Source organism: Zootoca vivipara, chromosome 14 (genome assembly GCF_965207765.1).
Source record: "Zootoca vivipara chromosome 14, rZooViv2.hap1.1, whole genome shotgun sequence".
NCBI lineage: Eukaryota > Metazoa > Chordata > Lepidosauria > Squamata > Lacertidae > Zootoca > Zootoca vivipara.
Window position 1 is genome coordinate 5,854,201 of NC_142597.1, and position 22,307 is coordinate 5,876,507.

The 22,307-nt window shown below is 43.3% G+C and overlaps 1 protein-coding gene across 1 annotated transcript; it reads left to right on the plus strand.

Moving 5' to 3' along the window:
* On the plus strand, positions 1–2,280 carry LOC148683468 (claudin-4-like). Its single transcript, XM_088657805.1, has 2 exons — positions 1–128; positions 771–2,280. The coding sequence occupies exon 2, from the start codon at positions 772–774 to the stop codon at positions 1,732–1,734; it is 963 nt and encodes a 320-aa protein (XP_088513931.1). The 5' UTR covers positions 1–128; position 771; the 3' UTR covers positions 1,735–2,280.
* Positions 2,281–22,307: the final 20,027 nt, after the last annotated feature.

Here is a 22,307-nt window from a genome sequence, read left to right on the forward strand (position 1 = left end):
TCCAAGGAGCAGTTGCTACGGTGCTCAGACCAGCCTCACTCTTCTCTTAGGTCAGACACTGGAAGAGAGAGACCTGGAGAAATTCCTTGCCCTGGAAAAAGACTGGTTGAAGAACTGATTTATTTGACGTAGGTGCATATATGTAGTGCTCCTCAGTTCCCCACCAACATAGCAGTGTTTTCTCAGATAGGAACAAATAGACTTTTTAAAATTTCCTTTTGTCCTGTCTGAGAGCCACTTTGTTGGCTTTTCACATTGTGTGTGTGTGTGTGTGTGTGTGAGAGAGAGAGAGAGAGAGAGAGAGAGAGAGAGAGAGAAAGAAAAAGAAAAAGAGAAAGAGAAAGAGAATTTGGACTAAAGTCAGAAAGGATTCTTTCCTGAGCAGTAGCTGTATTGGTCTGCTGCACCAAACTTTGGTGGGATCATGCCTGCCATTTAAACAATGCAGAGGGAAGGGAGGGGAGCATAGGAATGCAGAGGAGGAGTAGACTAGACAAGAGCCCAATTCTCTGCATTTGTCCATAGAACAAAAGGGGTTGTGTGGTTGTGCAATTTCTTCACCCCTGGGGAAGTCTGATTCCTGGCACTTATGATTGCAGGTATAGCAGACTTTTCCAATCCTACGCCTCAAGATGGGAAATGCAGAATGTGCCCTAGAAGGATGGCATTGTTTTAGCTGCACATCAATATTAGCTCAAACTTTAGGAGATGTCCATATGATACTGTGCCTAAGTATCTAACGGTTATCTTTTGTCTGTGTTTTTCTCCAGCATGCCTTCCATCGCAAGACTTCCGCGGAGTGAAGCTGAAATTCCACCCCAGGGGCATCACGGCTCCTTCCCAGTCCGACTGCTGTGCAGGGTCTCCTGCATACAACTAGGTGCCTTTGTCCTGGCTGTTCTGGGCTGCGTAATGAGCATCTGGTCATCTGCCAACCTTGAATGGAGAGTCTGGCAGGTCATGGGCAGCAACCAACAGGGCACTGTGGTCATTGGCACCTGGAGCGCCTGTTCCGTGCAAAGCATTGCAAAAGAGAAAATTAACACGGTATGCGCACGCTTAAATGACGAGGAGACCATACCAGCTGAAATCCTCATGGCCCAGGACTTAATGCCCTTGGCCTCAGTTGCCAATGCAGCGACCGTTCTGTGCATGGCCTTTGCGCTATTTAACATCTTTGAGCCGGGAAAAGCCGACAATTTCATCGCCACCTTCTTTTCAATTGGAGCAATGATGATCTTCGGAGCGGGTACATGCGTACTTATTTCCATTTTGTGGAACCTTCATTCTGTATTAACAAATGAAGGAATTCAACTTCCGGAGGTTTTGGAGGTGCCTCCCCTTCCAACAAAACAAAGGGCTGGAATTTCTATTTATATTGGATTTGTAGCGGCAGCTTCCCAGCTGATAAGTGGAACACTGGTGCTGGGCGAAAAATATTTTTGGGAAATAAACACTTCCAAGCAAAAAGTTTTAAATGACCCAGAAAGTGTTGCAGACACTGAAGACCGAAAACCGAGGATGAAGACTTCTGTGACACTTGAATGTGAAGAGGAAGGGTATTTGGAAAGGGGAGAGAGGCTGCCAGATCTTCGGGCAAGGGGTGACATAACTGGGCTTCTGAGGCTTGGAACCATTTTCCCACAAGGGAGCCACAGAAAGAATGTAGTTGGTCAAAGGAGCCGTGGACTCAAAATAGACCATCTTCTTCCTGTGAACTGTCCAAGGCCCTGAAGAACCTAACACTGGTCACGCTGGTTATCTGATTCAGCAATCTTTACTTTTGCTTGGATATGCAGTCCCTGCCTTTGGTTCCCACATTTCTCTCTCTCTCTCCCCCCCCCCCCCCAAATACTTCTGTGGGACCTGCTTTCTCTATGTCTTCACCCTTGCCAGCGTCAGTAGGTGTACTGAATCAAGTAGAATTCTGCTGGCCCTTTGAATGCCCTGGTTCTAAGCACTGCTGAGTTGATACTTGAACTACCCCATCTGGCTATCCACAGGGGAACAACTAAAACACAGCATTCTTCTATAGAGAAAATTGCCAGGTTCCCCAACTTGAGATGTCTGAGATCAGATGACAAGATGGAATGCAAGGAAACAAAACTGTCCAGGAGAGCGGCTTGCTATCTTCTTCCTGAAGCTTTCTCTGACAACTTATTGAATGGCTGCCAATTGAGGTTACACTGTAGTCTCCCAAGTTTCTCTAATTTCTTACTCTTCAGAAAGCAATTTATGAGAGCTTATAGCACTTTCTGCAAGAAAAATAAAAACACTTTTAACAATAACCTGACCACTAGATTTTTTCCACAGTTACTGATTTTTCTTTTATTGGTAAAGAAAGCTCAGTGCGTGTGCATATTGGGCCCCCTTTATCTTGGCAGGTCTGAAGTTTTGAAATATTAATCATCTTAATGCAGAAAAATATGAATCTCTTAAAGTTTTGACTTCCCATATTTGGCAGCACTAAATCCACATTCAGGATGGGCTGCCTGCTAAAGCTATTGGAAGTCCCAATGGAAAAAGAAGGGGGGAAAGAAATCCATTATAAAGTCCCAATTAATCTCAACAATCTCAAGTATTGATTTTCCTTTGCCTTTTATCAATTTGAACTCCTTGTTTGAGAATAACTCATTGCAGGTAATAGACTGAAATAACGAAGTCCTACAAGGTTATAATTGACATTATTTCCTAAAAGGCGTCCATCAGAAGTTATTGGCCTAAACATGATTTCCCAGATACCATAGATAATCTGATAGTGTTCAGCATGGCCCATAAGGGGGCAGGAGAGGAAGCCAGATATCAGGGGCTTGCTTCTGCTAGCCTGATAGCTGGTGTAATGCAGTGGCTAAGATACTGAACTTTGAATAAGAAGATGCACAGTTCAAAACTCATTGCTGCCGTTAAGTCGTTAGGTGACCTTAGGCAAGATCCTTGCCTCTCCCCACCTTAGCTTTCCTCCAACAATACCAATATAATGTTACTGAAATTTCGTCTTTGTTTAAATCAGGCACAGTTAATACCCTGGGAACTGCCTCCTTTTGTTTAACTGAAGGGCCACATTCCCTTCTGGGCAACCTTCCAAGGGCCACATGCCAGTGGTGGACAGGGCTACAGGAAAAAATGAGCATAGAAACTAATGTGCACAGCCCACCTCCCAATTCACACTGTGGCCTTAGTCTGAGCCTCCTAGTTTGGGTGTGTGTGTGTGTGATGTCAGTATGCCTGGGCACCACGCGGCAACCATTTTGGAACTGGGCAGAGCAGCATCAAAAGTTGCTTCTGAGCATGCTCCGCCCAGTTCCAAAATGGCCGTCGCACCAGAATAAACCGGGAAAAAACAAAAAAAAAAATCTGTTTTTTTCGGCTGGGGACAGCTGGAAAAACGGGGGTTTCCTGGGGAAAACGGGAGACTTGGCAGCTATGCTATGGTGATCCAGGGCTGTCTCAACCCAGCTTCCTTGAATTGGACCAGATCCCCTTGAATTGTCCTAATTCAGTCCAGGCCTTAACTGAATCCTGTGCACCACCCTAGTTTCTCCAGTCACACACCCTTCCTCCCTATCTAGGCAGACATGAGACATTATCCTAGTTCAAAGATACATTGCGGTCAGGCAAATATTCTTGAGGAGGGTCAAAAACTGGATGCAAGAGGGATGTGGCCTGAAGAGAGAGGATATGCTCAGGGAGGGAATGTGCCATAAGGAGGCTTGCAAGGGCCAAACAGGAGGCTTCAAGGCTAGAGGTTCCCAACCTCTGACTTAAGCTGTAGCAGCCAGTGTGGTCGGGTGTGTCGTCACTGTTTTATCTGGATGATGGTTGTGGGGCAGGATAGGGTGGCAGTGAGGTTTCAAGTGCAATGGCAGAGACAATCTGACACTCCCACAGATGTCTCAATGCAGTCCTGACATCACCACTGCCCTGCCCCAGCTAAGCACATGGACATGGAGCAACCCTGCTGTAGTGCTTGGGGTCATGTATAGGAGCCATATATTACTCTGTTAGTAAACTTGCTACATTATGACACCAGTGCATAGCTGCCAAGTTTTCCCTTTTCTCGCGAGGAAGCCTATTCAGCATAATGGAAAATCCCTTAAAAAAAGGGATAACTTGGCAGCTATGCACCAGTGCGAAGTCTAAATGAGAAGTCACAGTTCAACAGACAACCCATTTTTCATGTATGTGAATTGACTGTTCACCATCCACTTAACAGTAGCCATTAGTTGTAAATGTGTGCTTAGAGTCCTTAGAGTCCCATGGAGTTGTAGATAACCCTGTTGCAAGGGTTGAGAGTGTGAGATGTTGGCCAAATACCCAACTCAAACTCATCCCAGACAAGATTTCAGCAAGGCCTTTGACAAGGTGCCCCATGATATTCTTGTAAAGAAGCTGGTAAAATGTGGGCTAGACAATGCTACCATTCAGTGGATTTGTAACTGGCTGGCTGACCAAACCCAAAGGGTGCTCATCAATGGCTCCTCTTCATCCTGGAGAGAAGTGACTAGTGGGGTGCCACAGGGTTCTGTCTTGGGCCCAGTCTTATTCAACATCTTTATCAATGACTTGGATGATGGGCCTGAGGGCATCCTGAGCAAGTTTGCAACTGACACCAAATTGGCTAATACCCCAGAGGACAGGATCACACTTCAAAATCATCTTAAGAGATTAGACAACTGGGCCAAAGCAAACAAGATGAATTTTAACAGGGAGAAATGTAAAGTACTACACTTGGGCAAAAAAATAAAAAATAAATAAATGAAAGGCACAAATACAGGATGGGTGACACCTGGCTTGAGAGCAGTACATGTGAAAAGGATCTAGGAGTCTTGGTAGACCACAAACATGACATGAGTCAACAGTGTGATGCAGCAGCTCAAAAAGCCAATGCAATTCTGGGCTGCATCAATAGGAGTATAGCATCTAGATCAAGGGAAGTAATAGTACCACTGTATTCCGCTCTGGTCAGACCTCACCTGGAATACTGTGTCCAGTTCTGGGCACCACAGTTCAAGAAGGATACTGACAAGCTGGAACGTGTCCAGAAGAGGGCAACCAAAATGGTCAAAGGCCTGGAAACAATGCCTTATGAGGAACGGCTTAGGGAGCTGGGTATGTTTAGCCTGGAGAAGAGAAGGTTAAGGGGTGATATGATAGCCATGTTCAAATACTGGTATATAAAAGGATGTCATATAGAAGAGGGTGAAAGGTTGTTTTCTGCTGCTCCAGAGAAGCGGACACAGAGCAATGGATTCAAGCTACAAGAAAGAAGATTCCACCTAAACATTAGGAAGAACTTCCTGACAGTAAGAGCTGTTCGACAGTGGAATTTGCTGCCAAGGAGTGTGGTGAACTCTCCTTCTTCGGAGGTCTTTAAGCGGAGGCTTGACAGCCATCTGTCAGGAATGCTTTGATGGTGTTTCCTGCTTGGCAGGGGGTTGGACTGGATGGCCCTTGTGGTCTCTTCCAACTCTATCATTCTATGATTCTAAGAGGACCAGATTCCTCTAAAGAAACCTCCTCCAATACTGCACTAGTAGCACCATCAAGTCTGAAGTGAAGTTGAGTATCTTTATGCTCCTAGTATCTCACAAACTTGTCACAATGGGCTTCAGAGACTTCTGGTTTACTGATTGTGATGCAATGTTCACTAGTACCCTAAGCACTCTGAAAAGTTATGCTGGTTGGTTATTAGAGGATGCAACAGTGGTGGTGAAGTGTTTTGTTTTGTTTTGTTTTGTTTTGTTTTGTTTTGCATTGTTTTGTTTGCCACCATTGCTACATGGAAGACACACAAAAATGGTATCTAACTTGTGCTTCAAGATTTACGCCTCTTTTGCTCTAACTGTCATCCAACCTCCTGCATCATCTGGATCTCACTGGGACATCAAGCTTCATTCTGGGCCCCTCAATATCAGAGAGGATACTTGGGAGTGAGAATGTCAATCAAGGGTCAAAATCAAGAATATTATGTATCCAGAGCCAGATCATGCTTTTAAAATATTTTTATTAGAGGTGTTTTTTTTAAAAGTTTTTAACAATACGGTAACAGCTACAAAAACTACAAACAGAATAAGTAAAATATTGAGTCATCTCCTAGAGGTGATTCTCAGCCCCCACCACCTACAGAGGGTAGCATTCTCCCAGCTCTTACATGGGATCCCTCCTTTTCCCACCCAGCCTCTCACCCTGGGAGTCTATCACTTCCCTCTCTTCCGTCCAGAGTCCTCCACCAACCATCCCCACCCCATGAATACTTAATCCTTGGACCTTAACAAAGGCCCCAAACATAAAACTCCAAAAGATAAAAAGAAACGAAGAGAAAAGAGAAGAGAGAGAAATAAAAAAAAGAAAAGAAAAGAAAGAAAAAAGAACAAAATACAAAGGGAAAAGAAACATTAGAGACAGAGAAAAGGGGCTACTGATTTTCAATCTGCCAGTTACATAAAAAAGATTATTTAGACAGCCAGTCCATGTTAATATCCATATTCTTCACTTTCTGTTATAAACAATATTTCTTTTAAGTCAAAGTGTCTCAGAATCATTCATTTATTTCCCCCACAAAAAGTACAAGGTGGGCTTCTCAAATTTTTATTATTATTGGTAATTAACTTTACCCCCATTAATTCCCACCCCCATTACTCTGTATAGGGTAATAATAAATTCTTCCATCCAAGTCCATGTTAAAATCAGAGCCAGATCATTGAAGGCAAATAAAGCTTGCTTAGAGTGAACACAAACCTTCCTGGACTAGTCATATGATCCTAGCAAATCAGGAATGTGAGGGCGAATGAAGCCTATTCAGAGAAGCATGTCCTGAAAAATAAAACTCTTTCTTTTGTTATGATCTAAATAGTTGTGAGGGTAGGGAGTCTGTTCCTATTGATGCTGGACCTAAACCTGTCCTCTAATTTATTGATAGCTATTGAAATGTTCTTCCCCTGTAAAATAAGGGGCTTCAATTTTTCTGCTTTTTTCTACCCCGAGGGCACTAAAATATCTCTATAACTTTGATCTATGCAGCTTGGAGATTATGAATTCAGCTGTATTGGCAAAGAATGATGTGTTATATGTGCATTATAACACTGACACCAGATGGCGCTGTGGAGTTTCGATTTGCCAACCCAATTTCTCATACAAATTTGCCAAGGTGAAAAGGCAAGCTGATACAGTGGGGATCCTGGCTGAGGGGGGGACCCTTTACTGTAGGCAAGAGGTTGCTCATTTAAGTAGCCCTGAATTTTTATGAGATCAGGCCACAAAAGCTGTAATTAGACTCTCATTACTAAGAAGCCCAGAAGTAGTGAGGGGTTTATTTTAAGGCGAAAGGAGTGGAGTGGGGGATTGCTCCATCCCCTGGACCTCTTCGTCTCATAATTTATTGACAGCTTCGGAGTTTCGTTGCAAACCCCACCCAGCAGTTTCATGTAGATGTTAAACAACATGGGGGGTAGGATTGAGCCCTGCGGAAGCCCCCATTAAGGTTCCATGGGGCTGAAAAGCATTCCCCAGGTAGCACCCTCTAGGAATGACCATCCAAATCACCACAAAGCAGTGCCACCTACCCCTAGTTTGAAGAGTTGCTCCAGAAGGATACCATGGTTGATGGTAACGAAAGCAGCTGAGATTGAGAAGAATGAGCAAGGACATGTTTCCTTGTCTCTCTCTAGACAGGGCAACCAAAGCAGTTTCTGTGCCAAAACCGGGCTTAAAACCTGATTGAAATGGTTCCAAAAGCAACTGGATCTGGTCTGCGACTACTTGCTCCAGAACCTTGCTCAGGAAAGGGAGATTAGCAACTGGCCAGTATTTAGTTAGGTTTTCTGAATCCAGGGAAGGTTTCTTAAGGCAGTGTTTCCCAACCTTGTGCCTCCAGCTGTTTTCGGACTACAATGCCCATCATTCCTGACCACTGGTCTTGCTAGCTAGGGATGATGGGAATTGTAGTCTCAAAACATCTGGAGGCACAAGGTTGGGAAACACTGTCTTAAGGAGTGATTTTACCACCGCCTCCTTCAAACAGGCAGGGACCACCCCCTCTCATAAAGAGGCATTGATCACCTCCCTGGCCCAGCCAGCTGTTCTCTCCCTGCTGCTTTTCATCAGCCAAGAGGGGCAAAGGTCTAGAGTGCAAGTGGTCGCTCTGACTGATCCAAGCACCTTGTCCACATCCTCGAGCCTTACCAACTGAAACTCACCCAACACAACAGGACTAGACTGTGCTCTGGACACCCCATGAGATTCATCTGCTATAGCAGCAGAGTCAAGGTCTTGGTGGGTGCAAGCGATTTTATCCTCAAAATGCTCTGGAAACAAGTCACAGCAGCTACTGTTGGTTCTATCACCTCCTTTGGGCCAGCCTGTAAAAGGCCCTGTACAACTTGGAAAAGCTCTGCAGGACAACATAATGAGAATGCAATGGAGGCAGGAAAGTATGCCTTCTTTGCTACCTTCACTGCCTCTAGGTAGGCTCAATAATGAGCCCTTTCGGTTGCATTCATTCGGACCTTTCCTCCACTTGCATTCAGGCCGTCTCCCAGCTTCATCAGTTACTCTCAATGGATTGAAACCAAGCAAGTATGTGAAACAACTTACACTCATTCAACAGAACCTCCCTCCCCTCTCCTCCTGACCTATGGCCCTGCACCACTATCCCATTCCAGCATGAAGAGTTGGGTAAGCAGATTTTGGGAGTTACAGGGGACACACAAAGGAAGAAAAGTTATGCTGTTTGAGTGGAAATTGTTCCACTCACACAATAACCTCATAGGATACAGCCCAATTTGAACAGCACAGCTAATACAAACCATAGGTGCACTTCCTACCATACCAGTGGATATTCTTAATAAAAACAAAAATGATAGAAAACAGCCTAATTATCATAACTTTACTGACACCTGAAAATGTGGAGATTTGATGCCATGTGGAAAGCTTCTTAGGGAACTGGGAAATTAACTTGGAACTCACCAGTCCCAGTCAAGTAACTGCAACAAGCAAAAAACGACTTGCATGCAACAGTAATGCCTTCAAAATGCATATTTTCCAGTTCTGAAATCCTTATGGTCAGCTTTTAACATCTCCTCCATAAAACACTATGGCCCAAGGGAAGGGACTGTTTGGTAACCCTGAATGGCATTTAATCACTTTTCCTCTTTCCATTCCAGAGGTGTACATGGGTTTAATGAATAAAATCTCATTTTCAGCTTCCAATCTATTTTGCAGAATATTGAACAGAGCGCTCTGAATTTATTACATGGGTTTAAAACAGTGTTCTACAAATCCAGTCCCATTTCCATATTCACAGGAACTGAGACTGCCAATTTCAAATTAGCTCAAAATTCAGAGCGCTAAAGTTGGGTGAAGCAGGTGGTTAGGCCTATAATTAATCCATATACTTTTTCTCCAGCTGGAGATGTGCCAACCATTTTGAAACTTAGAATGGAGTGACACTGAAAATGGCCAAACAGCAGCCCTGGAAAGAAGTCCAATGGAATTAGTACTGGTCTGTCCATAGGATTTCAATGTTATCTGACCAAAGGTGTGAATCAATTGCTACAGAATAGAATTGATTGTTGGAAGGGGTGTAGCTGATAGAGGTTAAGCACCCGGCATCTCCAGGTAGGGCTGGGAGTGCCCCCTGTCTGAAATCACAGAGAGCCACTGCCAGTCTGTGTGGGCTATGTAGACAACACTGAGTTAGATGGACCAATGGTCTGACTCAGAATAAGGCAGCTGCCTATTACCCCACATTGCAGAATTACAGCAAAACTGGTGGGTTCCTGGGTGGGGGAATACATAAACATTCAAAATTAAGCATGAAAATGTATGCAAACTAAAGCAAAACACAACTTGATTTTCTATGGGAGCTCCTTATAGAGGGGAAGTGTTTTGCAAACTTGCTTTGGAAATTCTCATTACTGCCACCGTTGTCAGTTGCAATGGTGCCAGGAAGCATGGCTATAAGCACCACCCTCCAGCCATAGCAGCATTCATTGCTGCTCTTGCCCCAACTTCATCAGATGAGCTGCTTCTCCATCTAATATATTGCATTAAGCACTTGGGGGCTCATAAATTTAGAACGTGGTATTGTTGAATATGCCACGCACAATTTACACTTAGAGCTTTTTCATACTTTGAACTGCTTTGAGATTGACCATCAACCTATGTCATATCGCCTGATGTCTGAACATCCACTGCCATGGAGAGCAGTGGCATTTCCTTCATCCTTTTGATCTGTACAAAAGACTTTCCATATCCACCGGTTCCCCACAGAACCCATGAGCATTTGCACAACCCCGAATGCACTGCAGACAGTTCTGGAGCATGTTCCAGGACCCACACTCAGAACATTTAGAGCAGCGTTTCTCAACCGCTGTTCCGCGGCACACTAGTGTGCCGCGAGATGCTGGCTGGTGTGCCGGCGACGAGAAGGGCGATTTGCATTGTCACGTGCCTGGCGGCCGCCAATAAACAGCGCTGACCCGCCGGAAAGCAATATTTCTCCTCCTCTTTCCCAAAGCTCAGTGCAAACGAGCCTGGCGGCCGCCAATGCCCAACGCTGACCCGCCGGAAAGCAATATTTGGCAAGTGTTTCTTACAGTCATAATTATAATATAGGGCGGCACAGAGTTAAATTTTTTAACTTTTTTAATGGTGGTGTGCCTCGTGATTTTTTTCACGGAACAAGTGTGCCGTGGCCCAAAAAAGGTTGAGAAACACTGATTTAGAGCACCACTGGGCTTCCTTTTATGCTCCAAATGTGCATCACATTGTTGGGGAAGTTGGTAATCATTCTAGGAAACATGTCCACAACTGTTCTCATCTCATTGAGAAGCACTGACAAATGTCCAATGAACCCCCGGGGTTCAAAGTCATGGATCTACAGTTGGCTCAGCTGTATTAAGACCATTATTTCTGTAGAGCAATGGGACTGACCTTCTACTTACTGCTGTTATGGAACTTGCCATGATATAGGGCTTCAGAAAAGCGCTACTTTGTCTTTCCATAATATTAAACTCATTGATCTAATCGTACTGCTATTTGCACAGTCAGATTTTAAATGGAGAAATCCAAGTCAGAGTTGAGCTGCATACAAATGTTCTTTGTGGTGAAAATTTGAGTATTCATCAAACATAAAAAACCACACTAAAATGCAAATTTGAAAAGCCTTATTAATTTTGGCTTCAGAATGAAGCTACTATCATTAACTCCCTCTCTGAAAACCTATGAAGTGAAAAGTCTTTCTTGTTAGCTTGATACTAAACACAGAGATAATGAACTTGGGTGGGGTGGGGAGAAAGACAAAGACAAGAACCGCGTACCAATTCATTTCAAATCTGGATACTTCATTTCTTTTCTTTTTCTGAAATGTTTGGCATTGTAACTAATTTAGATCTTTAGTATTATATTGTCATTTTCTCACTTATCCACAGACTGTGAACAAAGGGCAAAACAGAAGAGGTGGTCTATTAATGGTGGATGGGCATGTACCATTGATTACCCTGGCAATATGAAATGCTATTGTTAAAATACTGTGCATTATCAATCAAAAGGTAATCAGGTATGCATTGACAGCCCCCCTGACATTGATTTGAAGCCAGTTAGAGAATGACAAGGCATCGGTGCATAATTGTATATTCCATCTTTCTCTGGCACTGTAAAATTGTACTGTTTTGGAAACCTGGATGTACACACACACACACACAGAGAGAGAGAGAGAGAGAGAGAGAGAGAGAGAGAGAGATGTTCAAGAGTTTGAAGCTGGTGCACATCTGTGGCTCATGAGTGCAGTGGAAATTACTTAAACTGGACATCACTGTTGGATGAAAGCCTACAACTTACCACAGTAGGTAAATCGGTTGGCATGGCAGTAGGGAGAGGATTAATTCCTTAATCTGTTCAGTTTTTGCTGATGGAATAGCACTCCACTCGGGGTTGGAAAACATCCTGCATTCCTCACTGCTCTCCGAGCCTCTGCACTGCCTGGCAAATTTGCTCCACACAGAGAACATGCTCCGACCAGGCTTAGGGTGGGGTAAAGTATTTTTCATTAGATTGAATTGACTGGAGCAGCATTCTTCAGCCTTTGGACTTATCTTTAGCTTTCAACATGGACTCCACTTTTAATTTGCTGATTTGTTTACAACCTGTAAACAAACCTTGTTTTCTGTCTCTCTTCTTGCTAAGGACTAAAAGATACCATTGTTCCCTTATATTATTATTGAGTTGATCAGGAATGACCGCTCCCTACATCAAATGGGGGGGCGACTTTTGCGTGGTCGCACGCAGCCCCCTGATCCCAGAGTTGCTCCCTGGTCGTTCGAAGTTGACACTGTCTTCCCAGGCAAGATGCCTGGGGTCTCCGCGAATCAACCAATCCTGCCTGGGAAGGTGATGCCAGGGAACTGGCCAGGTTGGGGAAGGGACTATCCAGAGCGCACAATAGAATTTGAATCTTACCTGTGAAGCAGCATTCGGCTCCAGAGCTTCTCCCACCCTCCACAGCCTCATTGAAGTTTTCTTTTGCTGGTTAACCTCTTTTCCACAGGTGAAGTTTTCTTTTGCTGGTTAACCTCTTTTCCACAGGTGAAGTTTTCTTTTGCTGGTTAACCTCTTTTCCACAGGTGAAGTTTTCTTTTGCTGGTTAACCTCTTTTCCACAGGTGAAGTTTTCTTTTGCAGGTTAACTTCTTTTCCACAGCTACGCAGGTGCTGCTACATCAAGGTCGCTGTTGAAGGGCTGGAAAGGAATTTTCCTGCATTGGCAGGTTTTGCCTTTCCCGTAGCAATACGTCACAACTTTGGCGGTTTCAGGCCTTGGGCGGAATACTTTAGGCTATCTTCCTGAAGGGAGGGGCATGAGGCAGTGACCTCACCCCCTTTGCGGCGACACGATAGGGGTTCCCCGTAATAGGGGTACTGGGGGAGGGCATTGACCATACACCGAGTGGTTGTCATTGCTCTCCACCTCCAGCGGCGGCAAACAGGGGGCGGGCTCTCTTTGCTTGAATATATGTTCTTCAGAGCCAGCCCTTACCCCCATACATTCTGGATAACCCTAAAGCCTTCCAGAACCCCGGCTGGGGACTGGGAAGGAGAACGCCCAATGCCTGAGCTAAAGTCTCCCTACATCTGAATCTTAATAAAGTTGTGGCCAATTTTAATCCCATAGCACGTTGTCTTGAGTCGTTATTCTGCTCAGGGGGTCGCCTGGGGTTTGGGGGACTCCGCCTGTCCACACAATGGCTCTAAAGAGCAGCAGAAAGAAAGAGCCACAACATTTTGCTCTCTGGGGTGAAGGACAGAAGAGAGTCACTGTTGTTTATTGGGAGTGGCGATGTTGCGGGGAGATTGGTGTAGTGCAAACATTTCAATGAAGCCAGCCGTGTGCTGATACCAATAATTTGCACCATACCAACCTCCCTGATAGGGACCCAGGTGGTGCTGTGTTTAAACCACTGAGCCTAGGGCTTGCTGATCAGAAGGTCGGCGGTTCGAATCCCTGTGACAGGGTGAGCTCCCGTTGCTTGGTCCCAGCTCCTGCCAACCTAGCAGTTCGAAAGCACGTCAAAATGCAAGTAGATAAATAGGAACCGCTACAGCGGGAAGGTAAACGGCGTTTCCATGTGCTGCTCTGGTTTGCCAGAAGCAGCTTTGTCATGCTGGCCACATGACCTGGAAGCTATACGCTGGCTCCCTCGGCCAATAATGCGAGATGGGCGCGCAACCCCAGAGTCGGTCACAACTGGAACTAATGGTCAGGGGTCCCTTTACCCTTTACCCCTTTAACCTCCCTGATCTTCCCTCCCTAGTAAGCAACAGTGACCCACCTGCCAGGACATTAACCTAGCAGCTTCATCCCACTTGGAGAGCCACTTCTGAGCGCTGGATAGCAGCTGCCCACCCCCTGGTAGTTCCTGTTATTCCGTTCACTTGCCCAGTTTTATTTCATAGGACCTACCCTTTTCTTCTGATTTCTTCTGATTTCTTTCTATATTATTCTAAACTGCCTGGGACCTTACAGTGAAAACAATGATAATGATAAGTGAAAGTTCTTTCTCAAGAATTAAAGTTTGCCCTCCTGTTGTTTTTGTTACTGTTGTAAGCTTTCCCCTGTGAAAGCTTCCTTTGCAATCTCCTCCTCTTGAATCAAGGTTTGGCTAGGAGAATTATAAAGAGAATTCCATAATTGGAGCATGTGAGTTTTAAATAGCTTCAGACCATTTGCAACTCCCTCCCCTGGTCTTACTAATGAACATGTAGGCACTGATAAACTACTTCATCAAATAAATATAATTTTTCTCATATGTATTACTGAATGGTGATTCCTTCTGTGCAACATTCTACATTTGCTCCTGTGCATTTGTGAAAGCACAACACACAAAACATCCTGATACAACTGCATATACATTCAGCCAAATCATTTTCTGCCAGGAATAATATCTCAATATATGATCACAGCAGAGAGACTCTTATAAGAGCAAAGACGGAAGGATTAATTATTGTTTAATATGGAAGCATGGTTGTTGAAATTATTTGAAATAGAGAAAAATAATTTCTGGCATTTATTATTATTAATAATTAGAGAACCCCCTTTGGACTTTTTATGCAAAAAGGAAAATGAACGAATTTCAGACATTTGGGCCTGAAGATTGGGGGTGGGTGGGAATTACTTAACAGAAAGTAGAATAGAGCAAAGGTTTTGAATAATTTCTTTTATGTAACTGACAGATGAAAAAACAGAAGTCCTTTTTATTTATTTATTTTTCTTTCTCTTTTCATTTCTTTTCTTGTTTCCTTTCCTTTTCTCTCCCCCCCCTTTTCTCTTTTTTCTTCTTTGGTGCCCTCTGGGTTATTATAGGAGTCCAAGCATTACACACACATGGAGGTGGTGTATGGTTGGTGGAAAGGCAGGGAAGTGAAGATCTCCCAGGGTGAGAGATGGGGAGGAGGAAGGGAAGCGCCTAGGTGAGAGCTGGGAGGGTCCACTACTCTCTTGAGTGACAAATCTTAAGAGCTACTTTTGAGACAGGACTCTGGATTTGCTTCCTCTTCCTCTGTCTTTGTTTTCATTTAGAGTAGTTTCTTTTGTCTTATTGTATTATGGAAATGTTTTAATAAAATCTTATTTATTTATTTATTATTTTTAAAAAATCACTTTCTGCCAGGAATAAAGGGGAGTTTTTCTCTGTGTGAGAAAACTTTGCTAGCATTTCTGCAATGCTTCAAAATCAACATTCTCTATCCACCTCCAAAGTTTCCTGAGTCTTTGGAGGTATTCAAGCAGAGCACTCAAAAGGTTCAATTCAAAGGAAAGTACATACAAAGCTGGTCCGCCATCTCTATTCCTGGGTAGGCAGAAACCAAGCAATGACTGATATCTACAAGAAAAAGAAAAGAGCCTGAACAGCAATATATGCCTATATTTCATGAACAGAGGTCACTTCCAGGTTGTTGAAATTTTCAGGTGGGATTAAATCATATACTGGCAAATATGAATTATTATTTACTAAATTTGTTAGTCACGTTATCTTGATCAGGGCAACCCAAAGCAACTTAAAACAAACCAATGGTTGAATGTCAGTTTTGATTGCTCTCAGTTCCTCATTTTTCCAGTTTTAAGTTCATTTTGTCACATTTCCACAGTCGGCATTTTAAAAAAAGGTTGTCTTGAATATTCATCTTATTTTAGTGCAAATTTTCCCTAATATACATGTTGCTATATACACATTTTTGTATAACAATTTCCTCCAGCACAATGCATTTTTGTGCACTCACTTCACCAATATATGCATTTATATGCACATTTTTTCTATAGTATATGCATTTTTGTGCACATTGCTTGGCTGGAGAATAGCACTGCAAAAATTGGAGTAGTGTGGATTTCAAATGAAGACTCTGTTTTGTTTCTCATATTGTTTCTGAGCAGATTAGGTAGCTTCATCTTTAATTTCTCCCCAACCTCTATGGGAAAAACCAGGGCACAATTAAAGTTGATTTTGAGCTCTTGCACCTGCTTTCCCCCAAAAGGTGCTTTTTAGTCAAAAGGGAAGTGATGAAAAAATGCACTGAAAAGTGTGAAAGCCTCTCCTCCTTACAGAGGGGAGGAGTTGTGAGTGGGAACCGGTTCCCGCGTTGGCAGGGGGCGTTTTCGGCTAGCTAGGGGGCAGTTTTTAGCTGCACTTAAGCAGCCGCAGCAGTGTTGAGCCCTCATTGTGCTTCCGGATTTCATCGGATCACCCGCCCACCCTCCCTTTAGGTCATTTCTATGCTTTTGACATTGCTATGGACTTGGTTGGTTGCCTTGGTCGCCCAAGGGGCCTGGTAGGAATTTTATCCATGTGGCAAATTGGCTCCGCCTCTTGGTTTTTCGCCTACCTCGTAGCAAATCGTCACAACTTTTCAGGTATTGGCGGTTAGGCATTGGAATATATGTGGTGTATTGGAGAGCAGGTTCGGGCCATCGCCTACCCCTCCACTTATTGGGTATTCCGCTAAAGGGATCCGGCGGTCGTTGATCCTGTCCGACGTCCTGCTGGTGGCCAGGGCCATGGCATGACTCTTGGAGACATTAGGGGAAGCTTCAGTTGTATTTGCATCAACAAGCTCCACCTTCTGGTTGTTAACCCTGCTGAGCGGGGTGGAGTCATGTATAGTTTGTTTGATCCAATGTCTAAGCCAATACCTCTCACATGCTGTAACCAATAAAGGTTGTGGCCTTTTTTAGCCCATTAACCTAAATATATTGTGTCCTCATGTCTTTCTTATCTTCAAGGTGGCGGTGGGGTCCTCAAATAACAAGTAACATTTGCTTGATGCAACATCATCTAACTTAATTCCAAACGAATCAGGATAAATGCTCAATAAACTGATCACCTGGAAGCAACAACATTTGGAAGGAATGACTTTTAGCTGCACTTTGCTGAGATATTAGTGATTCAGGAGACCCTGGAACCGAGGGCATAGGCTGAAAAGAGGTGGTTTCTTGCCAACTACAGAGAAGCCCTTTGTTCAGTCATGGAGGATGGTAATGATCAGAAAATTGCAAGATGGTGGTGGTGGGGGGGAAAGGGTAGCATTTAAATTTGCAGAGTATAACTGGACTCATAGTAAGAAAGCCACAAACCTTTAATCTTATTCCTTTCCTTTTGATACAATTTATAAAAACTATATGTGACATTATTAATGCTTTTCAAACACTGTACTTAAACTGGCTCCTTTATTTTGAGGAGGAGGAAAACACCCACTGACTCTGATCAGTAAGTGCTCTCAAACTAGATCAGGGCTCTGTAGCTTCCTGCTCATGCCTATCTGCCCACTGAAGATTGTGCAGCCAATGAGGAGGCAATTTTAAATTATTTTATTTTATTGATTCATATGTTGCTTCCTATTTCAACAGAAATCTCTCAGCACCACACATCCTGACAAAAAGTCATTCAGCATAAGAAGTTCAATGTAAATTTCATATTCAAAATCAATCAATGTTACTACTCTGCATTTATGTGTGTGTATAATTTTCAGGAGAAAAGAACCACAAGGGCCACTCCAGTCTGGGAACACATTCTTTTGCTTATTTATTTGAATTCATTTATATACCATATTTTCCTCATGGTGGTGTACATGATTCTCCCCTTGAGGAACAGTGATTGTCAGCTGACCTCACAAGCCAATGAGGACAAGCTAGGCCCTATAAATTTGATTTGAAATGATTAATAAGATATTCTCACTCTGAGTATTCTGTTATTGGGTGAAACTTTTGACAGCCTTGCCTTACCCAACCTCCTTCTCTGCCTACTGGAGTTTGGTTTGCCTGCCCTGGAACTGGATCGCCAGCTGTGACCTCTCTCTGAACTTGACCAAGGCTTCTCACCATTGACAGGGTCAACCTCCAGGATAAAATAACAGGTTCGATGGTTGGCCAAGTTGTTGTCATAATCACCACCACTACCACCACCACCACCATTAAATATAGGAAGAAATGTACAGTCCATTACAGTTCCTCCCTGCCCCCCATAACAACCCCAACTGCATCCAGTTGTATTAATTATAATAAAAAACAAAACATCAATTCAATAGCTGCCAGGTTTTTATGTGACATGGGTGATTTATACACATGCTCTTTATTGGTTGCAAATTTAATAAAAGTGCACCACATTTTGTAAAGGTTTTGTAGACTTTGTTGTTTTCTTTCTCGTACCCTTTCTTCCAACTTTTCTGCCAAGTCTCAAGCATAAGCACACCAAACTGCATATAACTTTGCATACAATGCCTTCCAGTGCCTAGCAACAGCAAGATGTGCTGCAGTTATAAGGTACATAATTAAATCCCTGTCCCTAAGATCTTGTGCTCCGTCTGCAAATCGGTACTTGTAAACACATATAAGCTCAGATGCCAAGTTTGCACCAATATTTCAGATTGACTCCATCTAATCTTCCATGCTGGGGGGTAGGATGCTATCATCAGATAGACAATAACCCACTCACTTAATAGTGTATTGCATTTTTAAATTAACCAGAAAAGGAGAAAAATATTTCTTTTGTTTCATTTTTCAAAAGTGACAGTACCTAATGAAGTGACTAAGTGATTAATTAGGAAACAGTATTTTTATGGAAGCTAATCATGGTGGCAGGGGAGGGGGGTGTTAAATCCCTGGATGTCATAATTCAGTGGACTGAAATACTTTCTTTTATACAGTACATGCTGGAAAAAAATGAAAAGTTCTAAAGACCTGATCCAACAGAACCTTAAAGACAATTGGTGGTGCACAAATGGTTTCTCTCCATTGATGGAAGGCATCCATCAGTGTCACAGGGAGGGAGGAAATTCCTACCATTAGACCAGTGACACGGAAGATTGTATCCAATGTTAGCCATACTCAGAGTAGGCTCACTGAGATTAACGGGCATGCCTCACTTAGGTTTGCTAATGTCAAGGGATCTACTCTTAATAGAACTTGCTTGGATACAATCCTAAATGCCCAACTTCTAGTTGAAATTGGTTGGGCCAACAAAAATATCCATCCAGATGCTAGTCCCACACCTGAAAGGAAGTACTGACAGCAGGGATTGGTGAAAAGGTTATATTTATTTAAATATAACAAAGAACTTACACCAAACATAACTGTGGGCAGGTATAACTTGGACTGACAACGAGAAAATATCCTGCCTGCTGCTAAGGGTCAAACATAGGAGCCAACTTCTAGGGGCCAATGGGTCTTTGCCCCCCCAAAAAAAATATTTGAGGGGGCCGAGGCCCTCAAAGTTGATGGGTATTGCCATTCAAATAGTATCATGTAAATGATTATGTGGGGCAAGGCTTACCTCCCCCCCCCAATATTTTATTCAAGATGGCACCCCTGGGCCCAAGGAGGCATGTAGAGAGGCAAAAGTAATCTACCCATAAAGAGAAGCCATAGACGTGTGATCTGTCTGATGCCAGCCACCTCCACTGTTCAGCACACAGCCTGTGACACTTGCCAGGCCCCAAGAGCACCAAACCAAGCAGCCCTCCAAGTCAGTTGACAATAGGAGGTGGTTAGTGGGGTCAGTGGAGTGCCCTCCACCCAACATGCCTCAGGTTGCAGACCATTATCTCAACCTATTTCTGGAAATATGTCATATGAATCAAACAGTCAAATCAAGCTCCCCTGACCCACTGTAAGCCAATCAAAGTAAGAACAGGGTGAAGTAGGTAAAAAAGGTGCACCCAAAGGCCAATCAAGATGCACCCCCCAAATTCCTGCTTGGTCCCAATTGGCAACTTGCAAAGCCCACAGAGCTCAAAGCCACAACAAAGGAGGTCTTTAGGCAGGGGCAATATTCTATAGACCAGCATTTGCCCCAAGCCCATTGGCTGATGCAGGTCACATGAAAGAAATTGCTAGCTCTGCTAGGCAACCCGGCAGTGGACTTTTGTTGATCACCATCTTTGTTGACAGGTGATCAAGCCCCATCATCTCAGCACCATTTGCAAAAAAGGGAATCCATAAATGCTTTGCTGTCATCCATTGAATGCTGGTCCATTAGGGTGAATGTCTGCCTGCTTGTGTGCTTACTCACAACCACAGATAGTGGTTCTACTTGCAATTAGCTCTGGCATCACCTAGCATTGCTCTCTCTGCTTTCCACCCTATCAGCCTCAGTGGATGCCAGTCACCACTGTACTGTTTTCCTACTGCAAAATGTAGTAATAGCAGTAGTAGTCATTAATAGTTTTATTTTGCTTTCAGAAATTTGTAAATATTAAATACATATATATACACATTCATTAGGAATATACTAAATATCTAGGTCACCTTTTTAAAATGCATGTGGTTTGTTTTGCCAACAATAATTATGCTGAGATTCAATTATTATACTTTTGACTAGTTTGTTCCACTTTATCGTGTCCTCCCTCAAAGAGGGCATGTGTTGCAGTGAGACCTGGAAACTGACACCCTGTGTTGTGGGTGGGTAAGATTGGTCAGCCACAACACCCGATTGGTAGGTCCCTCGATGTTTGGTTCCTACCCATGCACGTGACCCAGAGCTTCCTCTTTTGGCACGTGCGTTCGGAACACCCACCCACCTCTCCCTACTTTTAGGGCTTTGTTGCACTTGACCTTGCTAATAGCAAGTTGCTATACCGTCATGTGTTGTCTGTCATTGGGACAGGGGCACGGCAGGAATTTCCCCCACTTGGCTGATTGGCTGTTGCCATTTGGGTTTCGCCTGCCGCATAGCAAATTGTCACAACACAACTTGTCAGTTTGCGGATAGGTACTGGTTCAGGTGATAGGGATGGGAGAACGCCCTCGCCATCCCTATGTGAAGGTTATTCCATTAAAGGAATCCAGGGACTCAAATGGTTTGGTCAACCCCGTGAGGGGGTTGTGCCTGTGCATGAGTCCAGGGGGACATCTGGCTGGCAGACATAGCCTGTTCCTGGCTTTCTGCCTATCTAGGTGTTCACCCTTGGCTGACTTATGCTGGTGCCCTTAGTCAGCGCTAGCTGCAAGGGTGCAGGGAGCTAGTCAAACCAGAGCCTAGGCAACCACTCACTTTCTGTAATCAATAAAGTTGTGGCCTAAATTCTGCCAAAAACCAAACCAAAATTTGAGTCATTTGTGAATTTATTTAGGGGGGAGGTTTCTGGGTCTGAACACACAAAATTTAACTGGTTAGCTTTTCCACAATAACATAATCTATTTTTTTCCCTTTCAGCTGCTGTACATAAAGACAACAGCCTTCAATGTTCTGCTGAATTATGCTAGCCAAGGTTATCATACAGTATATGAAAGATTATCGTATAGGGTTGGTTGTTTGGGGGAGAGGGGAGACATACTGAAACTTTGTAGTTTAGAAAGCTGAGGAAGAAAGAACACACTGGCATTGTGGAGGGAAACAGAAGCATGGAGAGGAAAGATGTGGTAATGGTGAGGGAAACTCTGGGTGAGGGAAATTGAGGCAGGAAGAAGTGAGATGTTGTGGTCTGAGGAACAACTGAGGCATAAAGGGTGGAGATATTGTCTTGGAGAGAGAAAGGCAAGAAGTAGGGTGAGCAGTGGGGAAAAAACCCTCTCTCTCTCTCTCTCTGTTTGTGTGTGTGTGCGCACACACGTGTATGAAAGAGATTAGATTAGCCCTATTGTGAGAGATTACTTCACATGTAGTATGTAATCACTAAGGAGTAGAAACATGAAACACATCTATTTATCGTTCTTTCTTTCTTTCACAACCATTTGAGGGAGAATCAAACTCTCAAATACTGTAGTTTGAATAGTACTGTATTTTGGATGAACATTGGTCAGAAAATCTGCCTATTTAAAAAAATAATATAAATCATGTATAGGATTGCACTGCTAATTGACTTGGACTTTACCAAAGCTCATTTCTAAACATGTTCCATGATTCTTAATGAGAAATATCTGGGTGCTTCAGACACCCCTCAAATGAAATACGATAAATAACAAATTCATACCCTATGTGTGCTCTCTTTTTGTCTTCAACTCATGAGGCTTTCACTGCAAATGTTCTTTTTTTAAAAAAACACTAAGGACTCTAATGATCCATATCTTCCATTTCTTTTTCAAGTCATATTTGATTCATTCCCTAGCTGGAGATTAGCCTCAGACTTTATCAAACTTCATAATATCCAATATGGTTTTGGTTCCTTGCTCTTACATACTTCCTCAGTTACTGAATGATTAATAATCAAATGTGAAACAAAAAATAAATAGTTCACAAAAGGCATCCATTATTGATTTCTTAAAAGTCAATCTAGATTTCTTCAAAGGATCTGTGAGTCTAATGTAACATCAGCAGTCCATGACTA